Below are 17,960 nucleotides of genomic sequence, written 5' to 3'. Positions count from 1 at the left end.
GTAAAACAAATCTTCATTTTGGGAGTAAATAGAGTGCTGCAGCCAGGACCGGTCCTTAAACCTGGAAACAGTTAGCAATTTTGTACTTTTAATTCTGCTGTCCTGAAGTCAGTATTTTTTTTAAATTTGGTTAAGTGCCTGAAACATGGTCTGTGGTTAAAACAAGCTCAAGATATGTTCAGTTTTGTTTTGCAACATAAAAAAAAACACTAGTAATACCACATTGGTGATTTTGTTTAAGCTTTTACTGTACATGTCTTGAAAAAGATAACTGCTAACAAGTGACTTAATTAAAAAAAAACTTAATGTGCATATATGTGTGCAAAATTTTTATTACATTTATGATGGTGACAAGGAAATTTTTTTTCTAAATTAGCCTCTGAAGGTATTTACATTAATGCATTTGTCAGTTGAATTAAGCACAGTAATTCCACTGGGAATCTAACTTCTGTACTGCTTGATCTTCATGAAAGCACATTTGAAATACGCTATTTTCTAATATTTGCAATATGTAAAAGTTTACTATTTTGTTTGTTTTCAAGTGTGGATTTTAGTAAATTGTATATATAAAAAAAACAGGGTCAATTTGACCTGCAACATAAAAATTGTACTCAGAATTCAAACAATTCAAATGGCAAATGCATTTAGGCTTCAAAACTCACAACATTATCTTGATGAACAAAATGTGAAGAAAGAATTCAAAGGCTAGTGGAAAAATCCTACTGGCTTCTACTTGTGGGAGCCAGGGTGATGCAAACTTCTGGAATATATCATCTCTGCAGCACTCTATATCATTGAAGGGAATGTTGAGTAAATGTTGTGTAAAATAAATGTTCATTTTGGGAATATACTGCATACTGCTGTCAAGATGCTGGCATCAGCTATTGGAAAAACCATATCGATTGATGACTACCATAAGGTTTATAGATCCATAGCACAGCTCATGAGGACTGGACTTACTGTTGGTTTTGAGGCGAGCAGGTTCGCTGTTTCTGCTGCCTGCCTGGTTGATAGCCTTGACGAAGAAAATGTAACGGGTGCCGCTCTGCAGGCCGTGGACTGTGTAGTGATTCTGCTTGATATTGGGCACGATCATCCAGCTATCTACAGAGTTATACAGACCTGCAAGGTAAGAGAGACAGAGCACAACATTAATCACAGATTCAGCGTAGTTTCAATCATTCTTAGGCAGGACTGTGACAGTACACATTAACAGTGCAATAAACACAGTGTGATTTAAAAAAGAATGAAGTTCATTATTCAAGGCATGTCTATTTCTGTTTGATGTGAAAACACATATAGCACACGTTCGTAGAGAGACTCGGGTGTTTGCCTTAGGCAAACAGATGCCCCCCAATCCAGATTCTCATGTTGCACCATTTGCCCAGAATGTCCTTAGGAAACATCAGCACTGCCATTAAAACCACAGGCATTGCCACAGGCATTGCCACATATTATATCTTAATTATAATATTATTATATCAGCTATTGGCCATCTCGATCTCCAGATATAATTAATGCCAATATATTTACAACTTCCAAAAGATCTGTTAAATAGTAAAATAATCAATAGAGATGATGTTGATGATGATGATAATATCATACTTTTTTGAGTATTCATGTTATTCATATATTTGATATCAGTTATATTAATAGGAAATGATATCATCCACTGGCTATTCCTCATCTCTACATATAAATAATACATTTATTATTAAAATTTCCAAAAGATATGATGTTGAAAAACAACCAAATAAATAAAATAAAATAACCAATTGAAAATCAATCAATCAATCCATCCATCCATCCATCCATCCATCATCCAAACGGTTTGTTCTATGTAATGACTGCCAGGGCCTATGATATTAATAATAATAATAATAAAGTGTACAAAGTGTGCTTAAAAATAATTTTGAGTAAATATCGTTTATATCAGTTATATTGATACCAATTTTGGCCAACTGCCATCCTGCTCTCTAGATTGGTAATAGCCATGTAAAGAAAAATAAATAAATAAATAATAATAATAAAAATAATAATAACCCCCTATCATTCAACCATTTTCAGACTGCACAAAACATCCCTTTCTCATGGACATCTGCATCATTCAGATGAGCACAAAACACTTCTTATACAGTAAATGTAATTCCATATCATATCTGATGACTGGATGAAAAAACAAAGCTTATAAAGAATTAACTATTCTCATCCAACATCTGCATGTCTCTAATATATTTTCATGAGTAAGAAAGTCATTTGATCCACGTCCATATCAAAAAAGGCATTTGATGTTGTTTGATGAATGGAATTAGCATAGCAGACTACAACATGTTGCTTACATTGTAGATTCTCTGCTGTTGCCTGACATTCAGAACAGAGCGACTTCAAAGAGAGGCAGATGAAGTTAAGTGTCACTGGCTAAAAAGAAGGCAGGGTGAATAGGGATCCTGGATGGTGCATAAGTGAGTGTGTGTGTGTTGGCAGATGAAAGGGAGCTAAAACACACAACCGGAACGGGGCTGCTCCCAATACTGTTGGCAAATCCAAACTATCCTTTGATGCTTCTATTGTGTGTGTCTGAGTGTGTATGTTTCAAGGACTGTGCATGTGTTTAGATGTCATCAATACCAATAGGACACATAGCAAGAATAATTAATCCTGGTATGTTAAGAGTATGGAAAATATGTGCATGTGTTATGATTCCACATAAATTAATTTTCCTACAGCGGCAAAAACATACGGTTACATTCACTGAAATAATGTCTCACTTCTGATAAGTGGCCACTGTGGACTGTGTCTTCATTTCACGTTCAGATTCTTGGGCAGCTCTCCAAAGCCCAGCTTATGAATATCTTAAGGTACCTTGGCTTTGGCAGTAACCACTAAAAAGCAAAATGCTGCATCATGATCCACCTTCTTACTTCAGATACAGGATGAGAAATATCTACTATCAAGGCTGAGGATAAATCATAGAAGCAGGAAAGGAACACTGACCTAGTAAGCATGTCGCAGATGTCTGTGAGAGGGTGCATCATCTAGAAAACTACTTTCAATGTTGTAGTCCAACTTTAAGCATGGTATTTAAGAAATATGGCACGAGAGGCTGTGCTATATTGTATATACACTATTATTGCTCAAAAGTTTGAAAATGTTAAAAATGTTTTTGAAGGAATATAAAACAATAGAAAGCAAAAGGGCTGGGTATCGAGTTTGATACTTTTTAGGCACTGATGGAATTGCCTCGATACCATAGAGTATCAAAAAATGGTTCCAATTTTCAGTAATTAAGGGGTAAATATTATCAACGTCAGCGAGCAACTAAGCATGCAGCACCTGAGAAGGGAACGAGACGCTGTGGACAGCATACACCTCAAATACTGAAGCCTTAAGGCATTTCCACACTGAGCGCGATATGAAAAAGTGAGGCAAAACGGTGGTTTCACACCAAACGTGAAACGATTGTTTGTCTTCTGCTAATTCACACCTCACACTAGGTGGTGCCGACCAACAGTACATTTTTCCTCAGATATGTATCTCGTAAATGGATTTAACGTCATCCTCTGCTCAATATAAAGCATTAAATTAGGATAAACAAGGTTCTACGCTAAAAACAAACCATATATAATGCTTACAAAAATAGGCTACATTCTAAAATATAATTAGAAGTACAATTAGCATAAATCTACACTTGAAAATATATTTAACTATTAATGTTTTTACTTATTCACTTAAAACAATCATTGAATGCTTGTAATACCTTCCGATCTATAGTTGATTTTGATTAATAAGCAGACACATTCTGCTCTATGTGTTTAATAACCTCATGTCCAACAAAAATCTAATCAATAAATAATTTCTCTCCACTTTCAACCTATCAATGTCAGAATGCTGCGTTTGCCCTGTTCCTCGACATATGTCCGCCCTGCGATTGAAGGACAGCTCAACAGACACGTCTACAGGGTCATCGAGAGCATGAGAAGAGGGCGAGAGTGGGGACCACCTCGATGAATTATGAACGCCATGGCTGTCATGTTGTCCATGCGAATGAGAACATGCTTGTGACAGACTTCAAGTGAAGAAACATTTAAGAGACAGGTGAACTGCTCTGAGCACCAGGCAGGTCATCAGTACCTTTTGACAGGAAACCATTGCACAAGGCTGTGCTCCACCAGAGGGCCAGCTTTTCTTTTTCCCCCCGCTTCTATTTGAGAGGGCTAGAAATAGTTGCTAGTGTCTACATTCCCTTCAGCTATGACTATATTCAAAATATAGCACTTCCTCGTGTTCTTACAGTTTTTTTTTTTTACCCCAAAAAGTTACTAGACAATAAAAATGGTAATATAATACTAATATAGAAAAAGATAAAAAGGTATTATTTCATTAGTATTATTGCTACTGTTATATCATGCACAGCTAGAACACATCCAGGAATTTGTTCAATATCTGGGTAAAAACTGATAAACCTTAAGAGTAGATTTACATCCATTCTAAATCATAAACCTTAAGAAAACAGCTGAATGTCATTCCAACATTGGACAGGGAAGATTTAGTTTTGTATAACAGTAGAACGAACAAACTATGTAGAAACTAAAACAGTTTGAGTCTGCCTTCTTAACATAGTAGTTTGACCTCAAATATAGAGGTTTAAGATATTTTTGTAAATCAACATTTGTCCTTACAATATTTTTTTAGATAATTTTTTTATGTGTCTGGAGTGCAGTTTCTTCATTAAAACCAATTCACATGAGCTTCAAAATTATTAACACGTATCACTGAAAATAAATGAGATCAAATAAATAATATAAAATGAACACAGAAAAAGACTAAATATAAACAGAACATAAGGACAGGAGTTACAGGACCAAGCAATTTTGGAGGAAAAAAAACTTTTCTCAAAATATCTTTTGCGTTCCACAGAAAAAAAAAAAGAGAATATCCCTTTAATTCTGAATAAATGATATTACATACAATAGCTGACACAAACACAATTTCACCATTCTCAGCGTGGGTTTGTCTACATATAAGATTTGTTGGCGTTTTCAAGGTTGCACAGCACATTGAGCTAGTGTTTTGTTTGGACACACATTATCAAATGAACAAGAGTTATGTTGGAAAACAGACACACAGAGTCAGATGATCACAATAGGGTCTTTTGTTAGAATGGTCTGACCTCACTCATGTTTGCACAACTGTCAGCTATACAGTTGTGTTCGAACGTGTTTGCTGGCCCCTGTAAAATCCAGGGCTCTCCCGTTTTCCATAAACTGCCCATGAGTCACAGCACATGTCCCTGAGCGAGAGGTGCACACGTCAGATTAGGTGATGTGGCCCGTTTCCTCTGCAAGTACAGCAGCATTTGCATACTGTTTGCTGCAGGTTAGCATGCCAGTCTGGAGGCTTGTATCACTATCAATCAATGTCACAATGAGAGCAGAGCAAAGAGCATTAGCTCGTGTCAGATCTAATCAGGGCTGATGCCAGGCCAGTGCCCTCACTTACACAGAGACGATGATAAAGTCTGCAGACAAACTGGATCTACTCTTTCAACAGAACCTCGAAAGACTCTGCCCACAAACTACAGACTAAAGAAGTTTCCTGCTTTAAATTCCATTTCACAGCTAATTTATTCTATTAGCTTGAGTTTTGGTTGGTGCATATGAATTCTGGGCATGATTAATTGATACAAAAGGTGGGTTTTCCAGTCATGGCAGCTGTGCAATTACACATATTGGACTTGAGAGCACTGCAGGGGAAATGTATAGATTTTCACATAGAATATGACTGTTATTTTATATGTCAAAAGCTTGGTATTGGCATGCAATCTGACGGATCGCAATAAATGACCATCATGAAAAAGATCCTGCGTGTTATCCAGCCTGAGCCCTCGTAACTATGCTTTTGCTATGAGAGGCTTGCAAAATGTAATACACTTTTGCTAAAGGGAACATAAAACAAGCCATCAATTTCACTGGCCAGAAAATATGATAAATGATAAAATGCAAGAAAAACAAAAACAATACACAGACATTATTCCATTAAAAATGCCTTGAAACTAAAAGTAATTGAGCTTTCTCATAGAAGGAAATCCATCTACAGCTGATAGATCCTGACTGTGGGCCGGTGTATTTTTTTGGAGCCACTTTCTCTGCATTGGCCAATGCACCAGCAAAGACTCACATTTCATCTCATGGGAGTGAAGCATACGCATCTAAGAATTGCAGCGTTTAGGCATCCGCATTCACAGAGCAATGCTGTAAAAAGGTCTGGGAAGAAAGCATTGCTCTCCATTTCTGTGTCGGTTTGTTTGTATCCTCTAAGGAGCCTGCGGTAGCTCTGTAGATGTTTCGGGGCATCTAAACTATCAGCGGTTGAAATGAATATACCGTGTTTGTTAACAAAGCAGGCTCAAAGGAAACTGAGGAGCAGGTCTGTGAGAGAGAGAGTGAGAGAAAAATTCAGTTTCTGTACTGTCCCAGCCCAAACAAGTTATGTATGTCAGAGTGTTTTACTGGCCTTTAAGCAATTAAGCCTTAAGAGCGCTTTCACTCCACAGCTCCATAAAAGCCAGACTTAAGTGCACCTACAAAACAAAAGCTATAGTAAGGGCTAAAAAATGCTATGATTCCTTTGGAAAATGTTTATGGGGGTTTGGCAGTAGTTAGGGTGCTACAAAATAATGCAAAATTATTAAACAAAATGCTAAATGAAAATATTAAATTGAAAATAAAATGATATATGCAACTGTTCAAAAGTTTGGGGTCAGTATGAAAAAAAAATTAAAAGAATACATTCAATTGACAATGTAAAAAAGGAGAAATTTAAACAGGACAGCTGTTTTCAACAATGATAATAGTAATGGTTGCTAAAAATTTGGCTTTGTAAGATTCTTTACATAATATATTAAAATAAAAATAAAAACATGCAAACTGCTATAATATTTCACAATATTACTGTTTTTATTGTATTTCTGAATACATAAATGCAGTCTAGGTGAACATAAGAGATTAAAAAAAATTATATTATATGTGTATTATATTATATAAATATGAATAAAATAATAATACAAGTAAAAATAAATGCAAATGCAAATACAATTAATTAAATTAAAATAAACAGTAAAAAGTCACATTAACATCCACGCATCCTATTTGCTTTATTTTCGATAAAAGTTACAAATCGTTCCTATGTACAGCCTAGAGTGCGATAGCAAGCTGTGTAAGTTGTGTATTTAGACTCACTGATGAAGTTGGTCTGGCCAGTGTAGATGGTGTACTGAAGCTCATAGGAGGTGACGCTGAATTCATCTTCAGAGGTCCAGTGCACTGTTATGGTGTCATGAGACGCTGTGCACAGCTCTTCACGTATAGACGGAGGGTTGGGTGCTGGAAAAGAAGACAATCGTCAAGACAGGATATATTGATTCAATTCTGAAAAAGGGATGTTTGATGTTATTCTGTCCATTTGCCAGATACACCATGTATTCTTTAACTTTGCACTACATTCGCAGAAAGATGGTTTCAGTTTTCTCACTGGTTTTACCTGTCAAATAATCCAGTCCTTCTAGAATTTTCTTTTCTCTGGAGAAATCAAGTGCAAAATTGTCAAAAGCCTCGTTCAGATTGACATCTGGGATGAGGACCTGGGAGGAGGCGGTGGCCATGGCAACTCTGGGTGGAAAGAGGGGCACTGGCAATTAATTTATAAATGTTTCTATTTACAAGAGTCTATTTACAGAATACAAGACTGTATGTGATTTCCCCCACAGTGACAGAAAAGATAAACTGCATCTGGCAGCGCTCAAACCCAGAGAAATGTGTGTGGCACATGAATTTCAAATAATATTGAAGAATGTACAGTCAGTAAGGATGCCATGAGAGCAGAATTTCAGTAGTTTCTACCAAAACCACGGAAATGTCGGTTCTTAATAAAAATTCTGATGCCACAGCAAAACTCAAAACAAAAATGCTACTGATCAGAATACTTTAAGTAATTATAAATACACTTAAACAATAATATATTAAATTACAAATTAATTTATTAATAAAAAATTTACAGATTAATATACAATTAAATATTCATTATATTTTAGAATTATAACACGCAGTCCTTAATTATTGCTCTATTACACTCAAAATAATTTGAGCATTTTTTAAAGATTTATGCAATTTAATTAAAAGTACAATTCCATCAAAGTGAATTAAATATAATAATCCTAACTTATTTTAATTGAATTATCCTTAATCAATTACTCAGTTAAAATACATAAGGATTATTAAATTCAACTTTTAATTAAATTATGTAAAACTTTAAAAATTCTTATTTTTTTGTGTATTTAGTATTATATTTATACAAATATATAAAGCATTTAAACATATAATATTATATATAATTATTTATTAAATTGTTATTTAATTAAGTAAACATTGTTTTTAGAATTTAGAAGTTTTTAAATAAACAGTCAGTTTTTTTAAAAATAAAAATATAAAATAGTTTTACATATAATTATTTATTAAATTGTTATTTAATTCATAAAACAATTTTAGGTAGAAGTTTTTAGGTAAAAAAATCAATAATAAAGAAAGAAATACAATTAAAGCAGTGAGTAGATTTTTTTTAAATAAAAATATATAAAATATTTATATAAAATGATAAAATTATTTTATTTAAAACATTGTTTTTATATAAACGTTTTCAAGCAAACACACAGATCCATTCAGTTTACATTTACATAAGACAAACTGACTGTGTTTACATTAATTGCTTGCCAATACAGGCTTATAATAGCACCAGAAAAGTCACAGCTTGGTCATTGTGTCACCAATGCAAAAATATTTGCCAGCGATGCACATTAACCCTTTGTAGACGATTAACTCATATACAGTACACGTTATGAGGCATTTTCTCCTGATAACCCCGAAAAAAACTTAAATAACACTTTCAGTTTAGATCGTACAGATAAGAGTAATACATCAATCGAATCTGGAAAGCGTCTACTTTTTTGTGTACAGACATAATAACAACAAAGCTTTGTGCATTTATAAAATAAAGATAACAAACAAGGTGTGCTGTCTGCAGCCTTTGTCTGCGCAGATCTTCATTTACAAATATGTCATTAAAATGAACTGTAACTCAGTGAATACTCAACGAAGAGACATTAGAGAGATATATATGGAATGCTTAACATGTCTACTTTTAAACTAAACAAGTTCTGCCGAAAACAAATATTCTGTGATAAAGTAATCCATATGAAAACAACGTGATGTCGGTTTTTCACGTCTCCCTTCATTATCTTCTAATGTGACCACGCCCCCGCACTGAACGCTCTATTCAGATTTTAATATTTCAAACTGAAGCGCGCAGCTTGAGTATGCCCACACAACAGAAGACAATGCAGCCAGACTGTTCTTTACGTTTTTTTTATTTTACTGTTTGCTTCGCGATGAGAGGAATAAGACATAATTCACCTAAAAACGATGTGATGTGGATTACCTCAGGCTTTGAGATTTGGATTACCTCAGAAAAAAAGAATGAAGCGCTTTATTCAGCAGAGATCATTAGCATGACTCTCTTTTTAGCAAGTCTCTTTTTATTTATTTATATACTTGTACTAGATTTCACATAACATGTAAACATTTTACTTGTTAGACTTTTTCCAAACTATAATTCCTGACTAAATGTATATTCAAGTGAAACATTATGAAGTTTCAATAACAATATACAATACTACTGTGGCGGTGTGGAGAGTTGCTTAAAGTTGAATTCACGCTGGCAGCGGCAAGAAGTGCAGGCAGAGGCAGTGACGGTGTGTGTGTGTGTGTGTGTGTGTGTGTGTGTGTGATCTCACCTCTCTGCCACATTCCTGGCCGTCTGGAGGAAGCGGGCGTGGTCGTTCTCCTTCAGGCTGTGCTCAGCCTGTGTGATGAGGGCACTCGAGCGCTCCAGACACTGTCTGCAGTTTGCAATCTGCTGGGCCAGCTTCCTCAACTTCATCACCTTAACCCACATACATGGCTTTTATAATATATTCACATTTTTATACGAGAGATGTATGCATGGAACTGTTATAAAAACTTTCTGTGCTATTAATATGATAAATGTTTACATGCTTCAAGATGTTAAGAAAAACAATGCGCCCTAATGGAGCATTTTCTCAAAAATGAATCACCCCTTGGCTCTTCATCACAGCCAAATGAGCCCTTTGCTTTGTTTGCTTTCTGTGTAATTACAGCAGAGAAACAAAGTGTCGGATTTAGATTTTCAGTTAAGTTAAAAAGCACATTTAAAGACTCATATACTGTAGATGCTGGATTAGCATGAGCCATTAAAACTTTGCCTTTTAAATTTGATGTCAGTAAATAAGTTGTGAGCCAAATCAATTACACAGTCTCAGAGATGTTTGATGCACAGAAAACATTTTCCTATATTAGCAATGTTGAAAACAGCCGTGCAGTTTAATATTTTGTGAAAACTGATGTATTTTTTTTTAAATATTTTTCTGATGAATAGAAAGTTAAAAAGTATCACATTTTTTTTTTTTTTTTTTTTTTTTTAAATATAAATAAAATCTAACGTCTTTGCTGTCACTTTTGATTTAATACTTCCTTGCTAAATAAAAGTAGAATTTTTTAAATCATATACACACATATATATATATATATATATATATATATATATATATATATATATAAAATGTAATGGCTTTGTGTCCTAAATACATTAAAAATTTATATTCAAATGAGATTATACAAAAATAAGCATTACTACATTTCTGCTTAAATATCAGACATATTGGTTTGAATTTACAGAAGAAAAAAAAATAGCAATCTTAAATACTGTTACCTTAATATAAAATACTCACAGCATGAAATAAGATTTTGCTCATACCACCCACAATACCTCAACACAGATTTTCTATGAATTGAGCTTTCCTTCAAATAACCCCATGTTTCATGTGCGTACACATTATTTTTCTTTTGCGAGGGAATGAGACATTTGCTATGCTTCTTCAATAAGCCAGTAAGTCATTTAAGCAGGATCTAGCCTATGCCATAGTGTAGTTCAATAGAGAAATGGGACATCTGACTGGAAGGAATGATTGGAAGCATTCAGATAAAACAAGAAAGGAGACAAAAATGTTGCTTGGTTTTGTAGAGGATTGCATTAGATCAAATTTAAATCTGACACCATTTCTTAAAGACAGCTTCAAATGATTTGCTTTGATCAGACGGTTTACTGCTTAAAGGTTTCAGAATTTCAGGATGGCATTAAAGAAATTAGACCGCCTCAGAAAAATAAACAGAAAATCATTCCAGATCAGCCTGAACAGCCAAAGCCTCAGATCAAATCTTGCAGACACTTTGCGCCTGGGTTTATGATCCCAAAAGCTTCCTTAATGCTAGAGATACAGGCACTTTGTGCTGGAGCTGCATTACTGATGTTTGCAAAAGGCCAGACATCATCTCACGTTGCAGGCTGTGCATGTCGACTCGGGGCTGCTGTGTTAGAGTACATCACTGAAGGCCTTATGTAGACACTTCTGATGGACATTACTGCATTTGTCTCAGTCTTTCACATCACATCACCCAACAACAGAGAACCACAGGCTTGTCTCGGGGCTCCAATCCCCACTTGATAAGAGTGTGAGTTCAGGCTGTCAAAGTTAAAGAGCCTGTGCGCTGAACACTCACTCTCAAACACAAAATGCTCCGACAGATGAACTGGAGCAGAAAATCTGACTCTTCAGTTCTGGTAATGTTTGAGGAGTGTCAAAATATAAAACATGGAACAATGTATGATCTTTCTTTGTACAACTGACAGCTCGGATCCTACAATCTGACTGGATCGTCCATGTTCAAAGCAAAAGTCGCTGCATTACTTGACTGCTGTAAACTGCTTACATTTGAAGTCACATTCAAAGTTGTTACATTTTTTACTCATTAAAAATAAATAACATTTTTAATACATATGCTGCCATTCAAAATTTTGGCATCAATATGATTTTTTTTTGTTTTTGATAGAAATCTATTATGCTCAATTAGGCTACACTTATTTGAATAAGAACACAGTAAAAACTGCATTATTTAAATGACGTGTTTTCTATTTCTGTGATGGCAAAGCTGTGTCACTTCTTGATCCTTCAGAAATCCTTATAATATGCTGATTTGCTGCTTAAGAAATATACTGAAACAGTACTTCTGAATGGTACTGCAATAAAAAGTTTATTAGATATATGTAAATAATTTAATTTAATTAAATATTAAATATAGGTATATTTTATCATTATTGGCAGTAGAGTACAGAACAAAAACACCCCTTATCCACAATAAATTCACTATTACGCGATCTGATCAGTTTCCTCTCAAGGAAACTCGCACTGCATCCTCTAGTGTAGGGGTTTTCAAATTGGGGTCCGCTACTTATAGGTAATGGGTTTGCAAAATAATTTTATTTCTGTATGACAGAGCAAGATGCTGCGTGCCCTCTTCATGCCTAGGGCTTGCCTGTTTCCACGTCTCCTTCAGATAACCAAGTTGGTACCGTGTTTGGCGAAGCTACATGGCCAAAGTTCAGTTCAACCAGCCAAGCTTCCTGTTATGCTTTCAACAATCTTGTTCAAGTGATATATGTTCACTTCACTGCACCCTCACTTACAAACCCTTTGACCTGACGAAATCTCTAAAGCCACATTTGACATCCTCACAGCCACATTATTACTCATCTGCACCAGCTTAACCTAAGTTAGCTCAGAACAGATTAAATAGGGAAATTTTTATCTCACAAAGGGAAAATACACTTTGATTGCCCAGCTTTTGCTCCATTCTGTCATCAGGCGACACATCACCAATCTCTCTGCTCAGCCTAGGGTCCAACAGACCCCGACAGTCTCTCTGTTGCCATAACTGGGGTAGCGACATGATCTGAAAGATGTGTTAGAAATGCCAACTCCGTATTTGTGTGTCATGTGACATATTGTCAAGAATCAACTTCAAAAAGCTTTCTCTAAATAAGTGAAGGACTGAGCTCTAAAAATCTATTTCTCTCCCATCTGTGTGTCTTAAAGGAACAGTTCTCCAAAAATGAAAAGTTTGTAATCAATACAGTATTTACTGACTCCCATGTTGTTCCAAACCTTTATAGCTTTTGTTCTTCTGTAGAATATAAAATAATTGTATGGACACACACACACACACACACACACCTTCTTGGACGACATGGGGGTAAGTAAATGTAAGTCAATTATTAAATTAAATTCTTTTTAGGTGACAATGAAAGAAGCGAAAAAGTTTTAACTTCCACCTTGATATTATACTCTGAACTTTAAATAGTTTATAAAATTGAAAAGCAAATCGAAAACTTTCCTAAATGTGTATCAAGTGCTTGATACAAGTCTGATTTAAAATTACAATTCGGGCCGCCTAATCCGTCTCGGTGGTGAAAATAGAGAGAAACTGTACCTTGGACTCTTTGATCTTGACAGCAATGACCTGTTTCCTCTGGCGAATTATCTCCACCAATTCATCACACTCCTCTACCAGCTTGGCTTCATGCATGGCTGTGTTCACCTGCAGATAAGAGCAAAGAGTTTCATAAAAAAAAAAAAAATACAATGGCACTTAAGCAGTCTGCTGGGATAAATAAGTTAGTCCAGCCTCTCTGCTTCAGTTCATGCAAAATCCATGAGAATATCAACATTGTGTCCTGTCTGGAGTGATGTGGACCATATCATTACAGAAAGGAGAGACATTTCAGACTGTAAGTCCATTTGTTCCTTAGATCACCCTCTGTATTCCTGTACCACACTCATTGATCCACTTAAGCTGTTAATCAAGCACACACACACATTAACACTCATGAATTTAAATAGACAATTAATGTACATCTTGCTTTAATAGGGTTAAATCTCATTAAGAAAGCATAGAAGCCAAGGACAGCACAAACCCAATATTTAATTCAATTTCAGGCTAAGCAACTTTTGTTGTCAAGCGGTATCCACTCACACAGAAGAAACCTGCTCAATATCAGACAAACCCTAAGGATTAAACCTTTTTTGTGAATGCCTATAAAATAAACAGTGAATCCATATGGCTTTAGCATGGTCTATAATTGCTTTCAATGCAAAGTCAATAAATGTATGATAATTACAGAGAAGTATTTTACTGTAAAATTGAGACGGACAGCTGTGATTTTAGATCTATTTCCATTTTTCATTCCATAAAGAATAAAAGAACGTACTGTTAACCAATCAACTGTTTTTAAAGTAGCATTTTCACAGTCTTTTACAGTTAAAATTACAACAATTTCTATGGTTTAGGCATCATTATAATCTGAATAATGCAAACTTGTTTAACCAGGCATTTTACACAAAGTTGAAAATGTATTATCTTTTTGATGATTTGCTGTCAATCCCATAATGCTCAGCACAATCCTACCACTCCTACCACTTCTACCACTTCTACCATAGAGAGTAGGATAAATTGAGCCAGCAGACATAAATCAGTCCCTCTAGAAAAACGAGGATTTTTGTTGTGATCGTTGCGGGAAAAAATCCTTGATTTTGCGGCAGGTTTTCTTAAAATATGCGATGGAATATGCAGCATATTTTTGCAATTTTATGCAATGAAATTGCGGGAATTTACAAAAACTGCGGTTTGATGAAAAAAAGAAAAAAAGGTGATCCCCCCAACACCCTGTTCTCACTAGGCTACTACCTTACTGTAAAGAGTCATTACTTATGACTTACTATGATAAGCAAGCATACTAAATCACATAATATTTAAGTTCTCATTCGGTTTTATTTCAATTCAGACCTTAATTAACACATGGCTCAAACTTACAAAACATTGAGTCAAACAACTTCTCTAGCTTTACAAAAGGAATATCCAACAACTTCTGTAAAAATGAATAAATGAAATATTTAAAAAAAATGCTGTTTTACAGGAATTGCAAAGTGCAACATCTTACTGCAACGTAAAATATTTTACATACTACTAATATACTTACAACTGTAAGGTTTTGGTACTATTCTGTGACAAAAAAGTGCAATCTTACAACTGTAGAGGTGCATCAACTTCTGAATGAAACTACAACAGTCCACTGTAAAATGAAAACTAACTTCGTAGCCTCTAATACTGGCCTATCATTCGCCATCCTCATCCTCATCCCTCTCTCAAAATAATTTGCCCCCATGGCATTTAACACACCGGGTAACTGCTTCGCGCGGTCTTTTGCGCTTATTTTTGTTGGCAGATGAGAATGATTTGCGTGCTTCACCCTGGTTTCACCGCGGGCTTCACAGATGATGTTCACATCACGTAATTACGTCACTTCATAAGGTTCACATTGGGAAATAATGGCGATTTACTTGTGTGAAGTAAACGCAACATTTTTCAACTTTCTGCTAAGATATATGTGACTTTTTTTGCAACTAAAATACAGGGAGTATGAAATCATGCTACCCCCGCATATTTTGCTTCCTGAAATCGACAATTTATGCGTCCAAAGTGCGGCGTATTTGAAAAAATGCGACCCCCGCATAAATGTGCGGCTTTTGGCTGATTATGCATTGAATCAGGCGATCGCATAATCGCGTTTTTCTGGAGGGACTGATAAATGGTAAGTCTTTAGGAAAGCAAACTTCTCTCTCACTATCTACCACCATCTCAGAGCACTTTGGCTCAGTGGACGAGTGCAATGATGGATGACCCCTGCTGTTAATCTGTTCCTAATTACACCTCTTAACACATCATCCTTCCAGGGATTAAATACATTCCCATAGCTTTCCTAGGGACTATAAAGAACTCTTCTGGGGTTGGTATGAATGTGATGTGTGACCCTATTTTACTGTAGCGCCCACACCCTACCGGTCTAACCTAAGTCAGCAATGACCCTGAAGGCTGACTCACTTGGCACTTTGGCAGATTCATGCTGACACCTTTAAAATGTGGTGCTGTGCACAGACGTTTTGTCCACACAATAGGCCGTTTGGATTGGATTAATGTTTATTGGACACTTAAAACATGAACAGGTGATTTAGTCTGCACTCCCTTACAAACACTCAGCTGAATCTTTAAAAGAGTTAAACATGGATTTTATATAAAAAACTTTTTATAGTTAAAGCTGGTAACTGAAATGTTGTAGTTTTTAGGTGCCAAAATCTAAGTTTGCAAAATAGTTTCAAAGGAGCAAGTCAGGGTATTCAAAACTACATTTACAATAAATAAAAGTAATGAAATGTTTATGCAGTTTCTAGCTTGCTCCATAGGGACAATTTTCAATGAAACTTAGTGCCTTTGCGACGCAGGGCATATAATAAACTAGACTTGCATTTCCCGAAGGAATAACCAGTGATTGAAATAAGAAAAAGAAAGAAATAGTATTGAAGTATTATGATGGTTCAAAAAGTCATAAATATGGACAAAGAAAGCTTAATATGATAAAACGGATAGTAATATACTATACTAAAGGAAAAATAGATATAAGAAAGAAGACCAGTTACAATTTCAGTATACAAATATTACAATAATGTTCCTGTAGCTCAAGTGGTACAGCATTTCATTAGCAAGCGCAAGGTTTGGGGTTTGAATCCCAGGGAACACATGTTAGGAGAATATTGTTAGCTTGAATGCAATGTAAGTCGCTGCTAAATGCATTAATTTAAATTTATCTCCTTAGATGGATATTGAACATTCTAGATCAGAGGTAAACAATCTGGCTTCTGGAGGGCCACTGTCCAGTAAAATTTAGAAAATTTTATATCAAATTATATATATATATATATATATATATATATATATATATATATATATATATATATATTTAATGCAACTGACGCAGGGGCAGAGCTAGGTTTGACCACCCCCAGAATTGCATTTACAAAAATAGATGCAGACCGTCTTTACGACCACATCAAATGGGATACTTTTCAGACATGCACTCCAACTTCACCTCAGCACCAGGTGCTAGTCAGAAAAGTTACAGGTGAGGAGGGACCTTCAGTAGAAGAACCACAGTGAACTGCGGTCAGATGAGATGATGTCAGGTCATGTGTCAGTAAAAATTAATTTTCCTGTCTTGTCAGCCGTTATACTCTTCTCATAGCGCGAGCTCTTAAATTGCAAGCACAAATGCAGTGGTGCGTGCAGTATAATTTCATATTAAAGTGCAAATGAAACTACAACTATGAAATGTCGTAGTTATTTATCATCAATTAAGTCATGAAATTTCCAAAAAGTCGATTAAAGCTGTCCTCAAACTCCGTCATCTAATATCTGATTTAATTCGTCAGCTCATTAGTACAGACTTTAAGTTAAGGTCAGAAAAGTTAAAGATTTGTGAGAAAATACTATGCGTGTCAGATCCGCATCATCTTCAGCAGCAGCAGCTCTTAAAACAACCAAAATAACTTAATAACCCAACTCCGGTGATGTCTGGTAATCAAAGAAAAAAGAGGAAATCAATAATGATATTCAATTATACTATATTCAACTATAGTCACATTAAATATTACATTTATTGTAATGGGTTTAAGTGAAGATTTTTGAAGTTAAACTGTTAACTTTTAAAGTCTACTAAATGTAAAAATTGATAGCTCTCAGTTATACTGTAATGTTGAATGGCATTAAATTGAAATTTTATATATATATATAAGGGCCGGGACTTTAACGCGTTAATTGAGATTAATTAATTACACAAAAAATAACACGTTAACTAAGATTAATTAATTACAGAAAAAAAATTCCCGCATTTTTAATAACTTATTTTTGCACCGCGGAACGTTTCTCACTGGATGAGTTTCGGCGGACCGATTATACAGAAGCACCAACTAGCGTTCGCATATCACCGCAGCACATCGAGCCTCAAGTATCACCTAAATGCAAAACATATAGCAGCTAGCGTGGACTTTACACTTTATGTTGAACTATGTATTATTTTGTTGGTGCAACAGTTTATGTTGAACTCAT

The 17,960-nt window shown here is 35.2% G+C and overlaps 1 protein-coding gene across 4 annotated transcripts in view; it reads right to left on the bottom strand.

The window, feature by feature from the left end:
- The window catches only part of LOC113057713 (probable E3 ubiquitin-protein ligase MID2), a 150,570-nt gene that overhangs the window by 9,483 nt on the left and 123,127 nt on the right, over positions 1 to 17,960 (bottom strand). For all 4 annotated transcript variants that reach the window (XM_026225208.1, XM_026225210.1, XM_026225209.1 and 1 more), the window contains 5 exons: positions 13,455 to 13,562; positions 9,845 to 9,993; positions 7,540 to 7,667; positions 7,239 to 7,382; positions 961 to 1,122 (listed from right to left, as the gene is read on the bottom strand). In XM_026225208.1, the coding sequence (XP_026080993.1) occupies positions 961 to 1,122; positions 7,239 to 7,382; positions 7,540 to 7,667; positions 9,845 to 9,993; positions 13,455 to 13,562 (691 nt within the window). The remainder of the gene's footprint in view (positions 1 to 960; positions 1,123 to 7,238; positions 7,383 to 7,539; positions 7,668 to 9,844; positions 9,994 to 13,454; positions 13,563 to 17,960) is intronic.

Source organism: Carassius auratus, chromosome 39, assembly GCF_003368295.1.
Source record: "Carassius auratus strain Wakin chromosome 39, ASM336829v1, whole genome shotgun sequence".
Classification (NCBI taxonomy): domain Eukaryota; kingdom Metazoa; phylum Chordata; class Actinopteri; order Cypriniformes; family Cyprinidae; genus Carassius; species Carassius auratus.
The sequence above is the reverse complement of the archived record's forward strand: the minus strand, read 5'-3'. Positions and strand labels throughout refer to the sequence as shown.